Below are 15018 nucleotides of genomic sequence, written 5' to 3' on the forward strand. Positions count from 1 at the left end.
ACACAGCAGCCTCTAATTTCTTATTTTGTTTTATTGATCAATGAGGAGTGCTTTGTTTGACTTGCACACAGCTCCATCAATCACACAACCATGTCCCTAGTTTGTCGCACACACACACAGACATAAAAAGGATCGTATTTCTATACTGCCATTTCACCCCTGAGTATTTACTGATTGAGGCCACTTAAGTACAGGGTCTTTGACACTTGGAGCAGACAGGATGAGAGTGATGACATCTTAGAAAAGAAAGTAGAGAACAGTCAGAAAAGCGATCTGATGTGTTCAGGAATGCATCACATGTTGCAGGAATTTCATTTATACTTGGACGGTTGTGGGATTGATTGTAGGGACTGTAGTCTTCACAATGTGTGTTTAGAGCCTATCAGACAGGATGTAGTTGGTTGCCATGGCAATGATTGGGGATCCAGTAGGGACACCGGGGAAAGGACCACTGGATCCAGCGATGTCAACGTGGGAGTATGGAAGAGGGGCGTCAGAGTCCACACCATGCTGTGTTAAATAAGAAATAATACAAGTTAATCACAGCACTTCTTTACAGTTTTACTGCATTATTAGGATGTGTGAGCACCTTGTCGAGCCCCGAGGCCATGATGAGGAAGGCTGCAGGGGTCTGATGTCCTCGAGGGGTGGCAGAGGACGGCAGGTTGTTGCACTGCAGAATGTCCTCGTACTCAGACTTGCCCTTGTGGAACTCGTAGTCCTCCCGTCTGATGCTGGACACCTCGAACACGTCGCCCAAAACCTCTCCAGCTGCACGAGAGAGAAGGGGAGGACCATGTGTCAAAACTTGCAGATCACAAATGGAAACTTTCATGGTTGAATTTATCCGTGTAGTTGTCACCTGTCTGCCACTGAGAAGCATTCTTGTTGCGGTGGGCCGGTCCATTATCCATGATGATCTACAAAAGACAATTCAAAACAATGATTTCTATAGCAGAGGAATGTTGGAATTGTTTATGTATAAAGTCTTGCAATTTTAATGGATATATGTATTTAATAATCAGTACTCACAGAGTAGTTTGGTCCCATGGCTCTGATGGCGTGACCAGTCAGAGTAGCAATAGTGAACAGCTGAGGAGAAGTCTCACCCACTGCCTGCAGACACAGGGGACATGATATATGTATGTATAAGACTGGACAGAATTGCAGAAAATGATTCATTGCTTAGTTTGAAGTATTTTTAATTGGATGTTGTCACCTTTTCCTTCATCTCACAGAGCAGATCAACCATCACCATACGTCCCTCAGCGTCTGTGTTTCCCACTCTCACTCTGCGACCCGCTCGGGAAACCACCAGTTCATCAGCCACATAGCAGTCTGAGAAACACACACACACACAAATGCATCGTCACTTCAGAGGAGTTGCTGTGACAGCTCTCACAGAGAGGAATGGAAACAGGAGCATGTATGATAGGAGGAAAAGTATAATATGCTGACCTGCACCGACACTGTTCCTCACCATGGCCATGGAGCCGATAACCTTCAGGTTTTTGGGCTTCAGCTTGGCTAAAATCTGGAGAGAAAGCGGGGGTTAAGTAGGGAGCAAACTTACAGCATGAAATGCTAACAACCGTCGCCAAACATGTTAACATTTCTAACTCTTAATATGGAGAGAGGGAACCTCATGTTCCTCTGAAGACTAAAAACAGGAAAGAGGGTAAAATTTACCTGGAAGAAGCCAGCAACAGCAGCAGCTCCACACTTGTCCCTGTGCATCCCAGCCATGAAACCACCGGCCTTGATGTCGGCTCCGCCAGTGTCGTAGGTGATGCCCTGAAAATACAAACAAGAACCAAACTATTCACAAAGCAGTCAGATATATACAGATACAAAACATGCTCATTTTAGCACAATGTCTCCCGGATGATCACAAAATGTACAAATAGGCTATTTCTCCCAATACACCGTACCTTGAGCAACATCATTTCTGTGTTTAAAACTTGACTGATAATTTATTCATGTTTTAGCGGTTGAAAAACAGTCTCCTCTCACCTTTCCAACGAGCATGAGCGTCTTCTGGACAGGTCCAGCTCCACAGTACTGCAGCTTGATAACTCTGCCCTGGTGACGAGGAACACCTGCACGAGGAGGAAATGGTGAATTATTAAAAACAACTTTTCAGAAAGAATCGGCATTTAACAATCTTAAAATTCTGTCTCCAATGACATGATAACAAAATGTGTTCCTACAGTTTGCGCAGCGGTTGACTGCAGCAAGACAGGGATACTCTTTCTCCAGAACAGCCAGGTCACTCACCACCTCCACCTAGAGGTTAATAAATAAACACATGTTGTTATGTTGGAGATGAAATAAAACTTTTTTTGTCCCCTAAGAACCACACAATTTTCTTGGGCTGCAACTGAAATTGTTTGTACACCCCGATTCCCGGAGGAGAATAACTTTTCACTGCTGACAATAAAACACGGAGGATGGTGCGATTCTGTTTTCAATCATGATAAAATATTTCTCTCGACCTGCACAGGGCTGTCCTTGAAGAGCTCCTGGACGTACTCGGCCGCACGAGGAGCAGCCATGCGCTCGGGGTCTGAGCCACCGATGTCACGACATGCCAGTCTGCAGAGGGGAAACAATGCTGGTGAACTAATGAACCTGATAATGAACATGATAAATCATAGCAGGGAATGTAGTGTGACTTATGTGACCCACCTCCCAGCCTCCAGAGCATCAGCCAGCTCCACCAGTCTCTTCCCGTCTGCCTCCTGAGGGGCCCACAGACCCAGAACACACACCTTGAAGTCGGATGGTTTGACTTTCCCCTCCCTCACTTCCAGAGGCTGTTGGGGGAGGAATTATTTTACCAAGTGAGTATTTTTGTCAAGCTCATAGTTGGTATCTTACATCAACATACATGCAGATAGAGCTGAGAGAGACTACAACAAAATGTAATCAGAAAACTACTAAATCTTACAATTCCCATAACATAAACTCAACTATGTTGTAATTATGCTTCAATGCTTACATCATTATAAACTCTACACCGTGGAATACATTATGTATCTGTTTTTGCAGTACTTAAGCTAAGAAGTACTGCACACCATTTGTAAAATAAACTGAAGTTAGAGAAGTTAAAAACAGTCCACTTGATGTGTCGGTCTTTTCTCACCATGTAGAGAGCCTGAAGGGCTCCGAGAGCAGCCACAATGGTGCTGTTCTTATAGTCCTTGTGTGGAGGGCAGACCAGCAGGGGACGCTGCATGCCGGCTTTCAAAGCCCTTAAAGGAGACAAAGATGAGCGAGAAAGTAAAGAAACCTGAAGCTGAATCAGCAACATGAAATACCTGAGGAGGAGAAGCTTCTGTCAGCTTACCGTTTGATGCCGTTGAGCGCTGCATCACTGAAGCGCCTGACGTCATCGTAGTCGCGGTTCACTGGGCCGGTGGAGGCAAACACCAGGCGGTTACCAGGCAGACCAGGCACCTTCAGGATCACCACCTCCTCACCCAGACCACTGTCCACCTACAGGAGGGAGGGAAGTGACATCACAGAGGGTTATATCATAATAATAATATATCAAGTTATAATGCCAAGATGATTGTAAACTTACATTGAAAATTAAGCATTGCCTTCTTATGACCTGGATAGCTGAATGCAAAACCACAATAAGTCCTAAAAATCTATAGTTTTTCTCTCATTCATGAGAACACACCATCTTATTCTTGATAAACCAATCACTAACTGTTATCTGTGTGCTGAGTATTTAGTCTGGATGTGAAGAGTCAAAGATAAATCATTGAGGATGGTAAATCTCTGATGATGTGTGGGGTTGATTGGCTGCAGGTGAAGAAGAGCACAGACTTACAGAGCTGTAGTCCTGCAGCGGTGCCTTCAGACACTCAAGCTCCGAGGGCAGTGTGTCATGGCTCTGGGTCACCAACACGATGCCATCAAAACTGAAAGACATATTCATCATTTAACAAAACTCTGATGAGTTGCACAAAATAAACACCTGAAGAGGAAGTGCTGCATTTCTACTCATACTCACTTCTGGTTCTTGATGTCGGCGGTCCATTCAAGGGGCTGCACGCTGGAAAGGAACACAGAAAGGAAACGGGTGAGTTCCTCTAATAAAAGCAATGTCAGCATTGTTTGACAGAAAAGCTCAGATATCTCAGACACAATGAGGCAATTAGGCCCCTTTATCAGTTTTTATAATGCAGGTTAATGATAAAGTGGGTCGAAGTGTTAAAACCTGCAAGACCTTTGAGATCTGCTTGAATTTCACAGGTGGATTACTGGCCTTATGCAGTGAAATAAAAAGTGTATAAACACTGTAGTGAGCACTTTACACTTTACAACAGCAATAAGCAAAATCTGTAGTGAATGATGTTTTATATCTCTAAACTAGGCAGATTTTATACACTCAGACATTTCAGGAATCACATGACACAGGCCACGTAAACAGATAATACAAGACTGAAAGTGAAATCTCAGCAAAATGAAAGGACGGGCCCTTTAAGTGGAACTAAATCCAGAAAAGAGTAAACCTCTAATGCAACATGAGAGGATCAGATTTTTCCACTTTGCGCTGTGAATAATAATAATAAAAAAAGCATGCACTAACTATCACTAGTTAATAAAACGATTAAGTTAAAATAATGACAAAAACACGACATTGTACAACATCTGAGTGACAAAAAGTGCCCTATTAAACAAAACCCTATCTGGATCGCCTTTGCTGCTTTGCGCACAAAGCGCACGCGGCGCTCCAAATAGCTAGAAAACCGTTGATCCAGAAATAAAACAGAACATCGTGGACCGTCAATCTCACCTGGTGCACATTTTTGGTCCTCCTCCTCCGGTGTCTTCGGGTAGAAAGAGACAGCTGATTGTCGGCGATTATATATCCTCCCTTCACTCCTCTCCGGTTGATCACATGATCAGTTAAGTTGAACTCGTGCTGCCTTCGCGGGCTTCACAGAGCTCGTAATTACGATGATTTACAGTGTAAACGCTACGTCTCTTTTATTTAAGAGCTTTGGGTCTTCTAATAATGACACTTGCAATATTAAGTAGTGACTATTGTGTTCTAGTTAAAGTAGTGATAGTGTGTAAAAGGAAACTGGTTTATTATAAAAATTAAATTATTATATCATTTACGGTCGCTAGCCAAAGTTGCTAGGTTCCCACTGCACGTGATGATGCATTTGCATGGACAGAAGGGAATTGTAGTTTTCAGAATTGATCCAGCAAGCGAAAATCCTAATTTAAATGATTATGAGACCAACATAGCAATTATTTAGTGACATAAGATAAAACCAATCATGGCTACTCTGGGTCTTCACCTTCAGTGAAGCGATTTGTCTCGCTTTTACAGCGCTGACCTCATGAACTACAAACACTTGCCGGAAGTAGTTGAAAGTAGTGTTTTCTGTGCAGCAGAGAGGTGAGTATTAACCAGAGACGGTACAAAGGGCAAGAAAGACTATTCAGTAGCAAGTTACAGAGTCATAATCCTCTTTAAAATGACATTTTATTTCAGGTAAAGGTCAAACTGCACAGCTACAGATCGCGCTGCAGGTAGGCAGAAGTTACCGGCTGCTGCAGCTGTCTCAATGCTTTCCTTCTGCAAGTTATGATTTACAGCTCTACTATCAAGTGATAGCAGAAGATAATGACAATGCGCGTTGTGGCAGATATGCTGACATAATATGTACTCGTCCCATTTTGGCAGACTCTTCTTGATAAACTAGTTTGGCTGCAATTTACATGCTGCTCATTTTGTTCCTGTGATTTGATGAGTAATGACAGCTTCAAACTTTTCCTCGTGGGAAATGAAAGTTAGAGAAGTTAAGGGACAAAATGTAACAAACGGGGTTAATTTTATGGGAACATAGCAGAAGTGAGTTCCCCCATTTTGTTTTTTCAGCATGTGCAAGTTTGCAGCTGCCTCTGTCAAGTCAAATCATGTTTAAAGCATCTTAAGACTCATTTATTCAAACTGGCCTTTGACAATCTGTTGTAATTTTGTACATGGTGTGCTTTAAAGTCTATTTGTTATGTTTAATTGCCTTTCTGTTTGTTGTTTGTTGTTGTTCCTTTATTTTTTTGTAACAATTTATGAAGCACAGTGTGACCTTGCTTTGTGAAAGTTCCTATACCAAATACATTTACTGACTTCCTTAGAAGCTCAAAACATCGATCAGTGAACAGCACTGTAATCACTGATATTCTTGATAAGCAACAGCTTAACTTGACAACACGTTTTGATGCTGTGTCTCGAAATGCAAAGACAAGGGTGGAAATAATAGGAAAAGAGTTCTCAATGTAAGTGTTCAAGATACCATCAGAGAAATGCATTTAGTTTTCTTTTTCCCGTTCGTCTCTCAATTGTCATCTTTTTCACATCATCACTCATTTCACTTCCCTTCTTCTCTCCTCTACAGATGAGACTTCTTCGCTCCTCCTGCATCTTAAGGACTTTATTCTCTCAGACTCGAGCAGTAAACCCACAGAGGCGGCGAGGACTGAGTGGTGCGGCGATGCGTCTGGTGCAGTTTCGTAGGCATGGTGATGCAGGAAGCATCAGAGTGGGGGCGGAGCTGGGCGAGGGGCTCGGCGTGGTGGATCTGAAGGCGTTTGACCCCTCGATGCCCTCGACAATGAGGGAGCTGCTGGAGCTGGGAGATGAGGGTCTGCAGCGTGCACAGAGGTGTCAAACACATATTAATACTTACTTATCATTAGTCTGTTTTGACTCTACAAAAGTTCCTTAAATGTTTTTTTCCTTCCTAAACGATCCTCGTCTTCCTGTCAAATCCTTGTCTTCCTCCTCCTAAACATCCTCGTCTGAATAAATCATCTTAAGCTCCTTTAATCATCGCTTTCCTTATTAAATGTCATCCTCTAAATCAACAACCTTCTTGATTAATCATTTTCATCTTTTCCTCTCGTGTGAATCATCGTCTTGAGTTGCCATCTTAAATTATCATCCTTTTCTAAGTCAACAACTTCTGCATGTTTTAGCGTCTTTATAAATCATGCTCGCAGTTAAAAGACATCTTCCTCAATCAGCTTCTTTGCAAATTCCGAAATTGTCACTTCTAAAATCGTATTCCTACATCAACATCCCTTATAAACGACATCCTATTCTTGATGAATAATCCTCTAAATCATTAAAAGCATGATCTTCTACTTTGCCGTGAAACATCTTCCTGGATTTGTTTGATTAGCATCTGTTTCCTACATCCTTGGTTTGTTTCTACAACTTCTTTTAGTCTTTCAGTCTTCTTCTAAACTTTCCAAAACATCATATTCTTGCTAACTCTTCTTCCTCAGCGCCTTGTCGTCCGGTCAGTGTGTGGTGGAGCGATCAGACATCCAGCTGCTGTCTCCTGTGTTGGCTCCAGAGAAGGTGGTGTGTGTGGGTATGAACTACAGAGACCACTGCCTGGAGCAGAACGCCCCGATCCCCAAAGAGCCAATCATCTTCAGTAAATTCCCCAGTGCGATCACCGGGCCTTATGACGACATCCTGCTGCCATCAGAGAGCCAGGTGAGAAACTTCATTTTCATTTCCCTTTATTGGCATGTTGTAAACGTCCTACTGTTTTGTAATTTGGACACTGTTGTGGTGCTTCTTATTGTGGCGTCTGCTTCATCTGAGTGACTGCAGGAGGTGGACTGGGAGGTGGAGCTGGCCTTCGTGATTGGACGAAGAGGAAAACACATCAAGGTGAGCATCACAAGATCACCTCTGATGGCAGTAACACTTTCATGCTCTGTCAAAGCATCCATTGTGACTCCGCTCCTCTCGTGGTTCAGGAGGAGGACGCTCTGTCCTACGTCGCCGGGTTCACTGTGGCCAACGACGTCAGCGCGCGCGACTGGCAGATGAAGCGCAACGGGAAGCAGTGGCTGCTGGGAAAAACATTTGATAGCTTCTGTCCTCTTGGCCCTGCATTAGTGACGACTGACGCCGTGAAAGGTGAGAGGAAAAAGGATCTGCAGAGCGAATGAAAGGGGGGAATTAAACCAAACCTGATGGATTTTCTGCAGGTTAATGTTTCTGTAGATGTGTGGTAATGGTAAATATCAGTAAAATAGATTACTGTGGTTAAAAGCATTCCGGATTAATGGGGACTATCATATAGTATGCATAGTATGACAATAATGATCCAGAATATAGGAATATCTTCAAGAGTCAAGGATACAGATCTTCAAATGGATAAATGACTTGTTTGTCTAACCCTGTGTACATAACGGACTGCATACACCTAGGTGTGGTTGTAATTACCTACCAATGTCAAAGAAGAGTCCTTGAACTTATTTTGAGTATGTTGAGACTGTGTACTTTTTGTGACAAGTATTGCTACAACCATAGCTTCAAAATCAGCACTATAAACCTCAGTAAGTCAATCAACCTAATGTTCAAATAATAACGACTGCTCCAAGGTTACAGGTGGGTATCTGCTGCGGCGGCATTTTGTACTCTTTTAGAGTACAAGGAAAACAGTTTAAAACCTTTTTCACTTCTGTAATCGTCCAAAGGATGAAATATCGAAAGGAATAACAAATCAATCCATCCTCGTTTAGATGTACAGCGTGTACTCACAGGGTCGCTGGAGGCTGGTATTGTTCCCAGCAGTCTTCAGACGTGTAGAGACAAACAAGCCTTCACTGTCACGTTAACACCAGCAGGCACAGTTGAAACCTGATTGTCTGTGACTGTGTCGTAAAAACATGTAGGCACAGTGAGAACATGCAAACTCATCACACAAAGGCCTCAGTTTACTTGCAGGTTGGAGAACCAGAAGTTGATTTAGGTTTTTAGTAATCAGGGCTTTTGCTCATTTTGAGATGATGAGCTTCCAAGTTTCTAGCATTGATGGTTTGTGCTGCATTTTTCATTAAGCACTCCACACCAATTGCATCGGTATAACTTGTAGTTTATCGATGTGTGTCTCCTCATAACCCACAACATTCAAAATATATGTATGAACTTATTTCATCGCAACAGACAAGAAAAAGCATTTAGGACATTCACCAATCAGCCATAACATTATGACCACTGACGGATGAAGTGACTAACATTGATTATCTTGTTACAATGGCACCTGTCAGTGGGTGGGATACGTTAGGCAGCAAGTGAACCCGTTGTCTTCAAAGTTTATGTGTTGGAAGCAGGAAAAATGGGCAAGCATCAGGATGTGAGCGCCTTTAACAAGGGCCAAATTATGATGGCTAGACCACTGGGGCAGAGCGTCTCCAAACCTGCAGCTCTTGTGGGGTGATCCCAGTCTGCAGTACCTACCAAAAGTGCTCCAAGGAAGGGAAGCCGGTGAACCAGCAACAGGGTCATGGGCGGCCAAGGCTCATTGGTGCGCTTGATAGAAAGGTGTCAGAACACACAGCGCATCACAGTTTGTTGCGTATGGGGCCGCGTAGCTGCAGACCGGTCAGGGTGCCCTGCTGACCCCTGTCTACCACTGAAAGTGCCTACAATGGGCACATGAGCATCAGAACTGGACCAAGGAGCAATGGAAGAAGGAGGCCTGGTCTGATGAATCTTTTCTTTTACATCATGTGGATGGCAGACTGCATGTGCGCTTCTTACCGGGGGAAGACGTCACCAGGATGCACTATGGGAAGAATGCATGCCATTGGAGGCAGTGTGATGCTTTGGACAATGTTCTGCTGGGAAACCTTGGGTCCTGCCATTCATGTGGATGTTACTTTGACACGTACCATCTACCTAAATATTGTTTTACATCAAGTACACCCCTTCATGGAAACAGTATTCCCTAATGGCAGTGTCCTCTTTCAGCAGGATGATGCTCCCTGCCACACTGCAAACATGGTTCAGGAATGGTCTGAGGAACACGACAACGAGTTCAAGGTGTTGACTTGGCCTCCAAATTCCCCAGATCTCAATCCAGTCGAGCATCTGTAGGATGTGCTTAAAAACAAGTCCGCTCCATGGAGGCCCCACCTCGCAACTTACAGGACTTAAAGGATCTGCTGCTAACGTCTTGGTGCCAGATACCTCCGCACACCTTCAGAGGTGTGGTGGAGTCCATGCCTGGATGGGTCAGGGCTGTTTGGTCGGCAAACGGGGGACCAACACAGTATTAGGCAGGTGGTCGTAATGTTATGGCTGATCGGTGTACAAGTGCTTAAGTCTTCTTCTAAAGTCAGTCAAGAATATCAACAATGCTGTTGTTTGTATCATTCCCCTTCCAGATCCTCACAACCTGGGCGTCCGCTGCCTGGTTAATGGAGACACCGTCCAGAGCAGCAACACTGATCAGATGATCTTCAAGACAGGAGCGCTGGTCGCCTGGGTCTCAAAGTAAGTCCAGTGCACTATTTCTGCTCATGAAGATGGAGTCTTCACTTCACAGAGATGTGTTTCATAAAATATATATAGAACTAAATTAAACTAAATGTTTCTGCTTCATGCAGTGCAGAGGTTCCATAAAAGGAATGATGATAGAAATCAAATCTTGTCAGACAGAGTCCACAAAAGAGGCACTGTGCGAGTAAATGACCCTTTTTTGTCACAGACTCAAGCTGATGTTACACGCTTCAGTTAAGACTTATCCACCGTGACTCAGGCTGGACCCTTTTGGCTCTAAAGTAGCCTGACAAACTGGAGCGTCCTCTGATCTGAGATTCTTGGACATAAAAGCCCCCTCTTCTGAAAATGATGATAACATTACATGATCAAGAGTAAAAAAATCCAAATTTTCCACAGTGAATAAAAGCTACTCCTGGTATTTCATTCCTACTGTAAGGCACATGCTCTTTCCTGCTCCTGACTCTGTTTTGATATTCCTGTCAGGTTTGTGACATTGACTCCAGGAGATGTGTTCCTGACAGGCACTCCTCCAGGTGTGGGCGTCTTCAGAAAGCCCCCTGTCTTCCTCAAGGTGACTTCAGGAATTAAACGGCACACATTTTAATAAGTTGAGCTCGTCTGCAGAAGTTCTTTTGTCCGACGTTGCAGAATCAACACTTTCACTTCTGCCAAAGGAGCTTAAAGGCTGCACATAATGTACGCTTTCTGTGTCGGAGAGATAAAGGGACTCTATAGTGGCACAGTATGTTCATAGATAGTGTGGAAGTGGTTCCATTTAAAGTAGTACAAGTGTGTTTTAACTGAGGATTTTACTGTTTTCTCTTTCAGAAAGGAGACATTGTGGAGTGCCAGATAGACCAGTTGGGATCTATTATCAACAAAGTGGCCTAAACTCTGAAATAACCTGCTGAAAACACCAATAATCAATACCATCTGTTAAATTACTGCACTTCTGTTCGACCCGCTTACAAAAGGATTTGTTTGTCTTTTGTCTTTTTTGGGTGCAGAAAGTGTGAAAACCAGCTTCTGTAAAAAATGAATGTTTCATGATAAAACTTTTCTTCATGATACAACAGTAATCATGAGGTAGGAAAACATTGTATTTGTACTACATGACATTGTGTAATTACGTGACTCATCGTGGTGTTTTTGCGGGTTGACCCTGGTTATTGAGTCATCACAGCTGGAAAAATAACCTCTATCAGCAGCCGCCTACTCATGGTACACCGCAGAGCACTGTGAACCCCGTCACCCTCTTTAATATGTACAAATAAAAAGTATTTCTGATTATGTTTAAGACTCTATAAAAGACTTTATAAAAATAAGCAGATCTGCAGTAATTTAATTAAATTTGAACTGTGCCGTTTTCATTGCCGGGGAGAATTCTTTCTTCTTTATTAATTCGATCGGGGCTCCGACTCAGGAGCCTGTTTGCTTCTTTTTTATTCAGCTTAAGGTGACTTTCCTCCCCTGGCAGACACTGCTTTACAGAAATTCCTCCACTAAATGGACCCATTTACATTCTGCAGCAGTGTGATTAGGTGTATTGTTGTGCCTGGTAGTTTTGTTTAAACATTTAGTAACTTTATGCCTTAAATGATCAGATACAAATCCTGCATTACATCACAGACTGTGTTTAGAACACAGAGTTATTTTGGGTTAATTGTCTTTCTTGAGAACAGTTGAACACATAGAAAGGAACCTGCTGTAACACCTTAGCTTCCAAAAAATGTAAATGATGGGATTTTTTTCCCATTTAAAACAGAATTACTGTCTAAGGTCAATCAGGTACTTTATATTCTAAGATATTCTTTGAATAATGTGAATGTTAAAAAAATCTAATCAGTTTACCCCCCACTAGCAGACTTTCTTTTACTGTTTCAGAGTGAAAATATTTTTTGAGCAAGATGTTTTGTTTCTGTCATATTGTAGAAACAAAGTCTGAACCTGAAATATTCCTACATTCATGAAGGTTATAATGTTCTGTTGTGTTCACACGGTTTAACAAGGAGGATCTTGGAGGATGTAGTTTTTCATGCTGTTGAACTGTATTGTGTTATAATGAGGTGTTTCGTGTTTAGTCTACCCTCATTGATGTAAATCAATGATGATTGATGTTAATTATCTGTACAACTTATCCTGTTCAGGGTCCGGGGTGGGGCTGGAGTCTATCCCAGCTGTCACTGGACGAGAGGCGGGGTACACCCTGGACTGATTGCCAGTCAATCACAGGGCTGACACATAGAGACAGACAACCTTTCACGCTTATGGGAAATTTAGAGTCACCAATTAACCTCATCAGCATGTCTTTGGACTGTGGGAGGAAGCCGGAGGGAACTCTAGCATGCACAGGGAGAACATGCAAACTCCACACAGAAAGGCCCACTTCATCCGAATCGGGGTTCGAACTTAGAGTCTTCCAGTTGTGAGGCAACAGCGCTAACCACTGCCTCACCGTACAGCCCTGATGTGAACATATGGGACAAAATATAAGTCTTCACACAGCTCACAACACAATTCTTCAACAACTATACAGCTCGTACGGCTGAGTGATCGCCTCTCTAAAACAGATGTTGGTAGGATTGATTACAGGACTGTAGGTATGACCTTAAGCTCTGTCCAATATCATACAACATAGTAACTGTAAACAGCATGTAGGTCAAATCTTTAGGGTATAATGTTTTTGCATTTAAAGCACAAGGAATCGGTATACTGATTTATACCGACAATAATGTTTAGCTTGGAGGAGCTCCTCTACTTTTGTGCAGTGCATTGTGGGGAATAAATCAACAGCTCACTAGGTCAAACCCTCGTATGTGGCTGACCGCATCAGGTCAATGTGCGCTTACAAGGACCGTCACTTATGAGGTCGATGACAACGTGTATAAAAGCAGGTGCGCGCTGCGGACATAGGTGAGGACAGCAGACGAGCAGCGGAGGAGCAGCCCCGCCTACTCACCGAACAAAGTATCCAGAGCCGTATAGACAGAGAGTCGCGTCAGTGAAGGTCCAATATGCTCCATGATCCGCCATTGCGATGTCTCAACTCTCTCTCTCTACGGCTCTGAAAGCACCGTCACTCAGTCAGACAGTCAGTCAGTCAGTTACTCAGTCAGTCTGTGTTTGACCGCTGGGGTCAGCCCTACAGCCCAAAAAATAAAGGATTTTAATAAAGGCAGTACATCCAACCGCAGACCACGTGTAACCACACCAGCCCAGGACCTCCACATCCAGCATCTTCACCTCCAAGATCGTCTGAGACCAGCCACCCAGACAGCTGCTGCAACAATCGGTTTGCATAACCAAAGAATTTCTGCACAAACTGTCAGAAACCGTCTCAGGGAAGCTCATCTGCATGCTCGTCGTCCTCATCGGCGTCTTGACCTGACTGCAGTTCAACTTGAGGTCACCCATTGAGCATGTTTGGGATGCTCTGGATCGGTGTATACAACAGCGTGTTCCAGTTCCTGCCAATATCCAGCAGCTTGGCACAGCCATTGAAGAGGAGTGGACCAACATTCCACAGGCCACAATCAACAACCTGATCAAGTAAATGGCGGTCACACCAGATACTGACTGGTTTTCTGACCCCCCCGGACCCCCCCATTACAGTAAAACTGCACCTTTTAGAGTGGCCTTTTATTGTGGCCAGCCTAAGGCACACCTGTGCAATAATCATGCTGTCTAATCAGCATCTTGATATGCCACACCTGTGAGGTGGATGGATTATCTCGGCAAAGGAGTAGTGCTCACTAACACAGATTTAGACAAATTTGTGAACAATATTTGAGAGAAATAGGCCTTTTGTGTACATAGAAAAAGTCTTAGATCTTTGAGTCCAGCTCATGAAAAATGGGAGCAAAAACAAAAGTTATATTACATTTATATTTTTGTTCAGTGTATGCCACTTTTTCAGTGTAAACACACATACTGTAATCTGCTGTGAGGCCGAGTACTGAGGCTACCACAGTACCCTCGGTTCTACACAGGGTGGCAGTAGAGTTTCAGGTTTGCTGAGAGCTCATGAACTCAGCTTTGGTTTGTGGTGAAAGTCATGAAAAAAAAGGAAAATGCTGGAACCTGACTGCACAGACCGTTTAAAACTGCAGAATATCAATTCCTGCCAGGAAGAAGCTCTAAGTTTTGTTCAAAGTGAGGCATTGATCCGTCCCTGCATCAGGGTGTCAAAAGGTTAAACAGACTGACTCTCCAGAGGTCTGAGTCAGCACAGAAAGATTTACATTCAGGAGCAGAGCAAGTGAGAATTAACGACCTCTTTGGAAGAAATCAAGCATAAAATACTGTGAACCTGTTTGTTTGTGTACAAGGAGCCTATTCAATTAGAGTGTGTCTAGTTAATAATGAAAGAAGCAGACTTTAATGCCATTATAAACATTTGTTAACTTCAACTAAACTCAATGTTTACATTACAAACAAAACTTCTCGGCCTTCGTGACAACATAAACATGGTCGAAACACAAGCTGCAGCGTGCAGAATCTTGGCAGCTGATTACAGGGACTTCATAATCCTCGTCTCCTGTGGCTTTATGCTAATGCTATTACTAAAGATAAACTTAAAATCAATGTCTCATCACTGAAAAATCAAAACGCAATTAACCTAAAGGCACGAGCGTCTACGGCTCAGCATGCGTCTTTTTTAACACCGAACACGAGCCGCT

General features: G+C 43.2%; 2 protein-coding genes across 3 annotated transcripts; one reads left to right on the forward strand and one right to left on the reverse strand.

Annotated features, from left to right (window-relative positions):
- Positions 1-16: 16 nt before the first annotated feature.
- Positions 17-4907, reverse strand: LOC138610578 (putative aminopeptidase W07G4.4). The gene is made up of 16 exons (XM_069683360.1): positions 4811-4907; positions 4025-4066; positions 3842-3932; positions 3350-3498; positions 3146-3254; positions 2689-2816; positions 2496-2595; positions 2211-2286; positions 2014-2099; positions 1690-1794; positions 1459-1534; positions 1220-1338; positions 1033-1116; positions 863-920; positions 590-771; positions 17-510 (listed from the first exon to the last, which is right to left on the reverse strand). Exons 1-16 carry the CDS (start codon positions 4819-4821, stop codon positions 373-375), a joined length of 1554 nt encoding a protein of 517 aa, XP_069539461.1. The 5' UTR covers positions 4822-4907; the 3' UTR covers positions 17-372.
- A 501-nt stretch (positions 4908-5408) lies between these two features.
- On the forward strand, positions 5409-11694 carry fahd2a (fumarylacetoacetate hydrolase domain containing 2A). 2 transcript variants are annotated; one of them, XM_069683333.1, is made up of 8 exons: positions 5409-5559; positions 6426-6691; positions 7318-7534; positions 7655-7714; positions 7804-7966; positions 10222-10330; positions 10823-10910; positions 11168-11694. In XM_069683333.1, exons 2-8 carry the CDS (start codon positions 6426-6428, stop codon positions 11228-11230), a joined length of 966 nt encoding a protein of 321 aa, XP_069539434.1. In that variant the 5' UTR covers positions 5409-5559; the 3' UTR covers positions 11231-11694. The 2 variants fall into 2 exon arrangements, with proteins under 2 accessions (XP_069539434.1, XP_069539435.1); XM_069683334.1 differs by lacking the exon at positions 5409-5559 and having other exon boundaries at positions 6351-6691.
- Positions 11695-15018: the final 3324 nt, after the last annotated feature.

This window comes from Semicossyphus pulcher, unplaced genomic scaffold, assembly GCF_022749685.1.
Source record: "Semicossyphus pulcher isolate SPU_LCO1_2020_fin unplaced genomic scaffold, fSemPul1.0.p SCAF_6, whole genome shotgun sequence".
Lineage (NCBI taxonomy): Eukaryota > Metazoa > Chordata > Actinopteri > Labriformes > Labridae > Semicossyphus > Semicossyphus pulcher.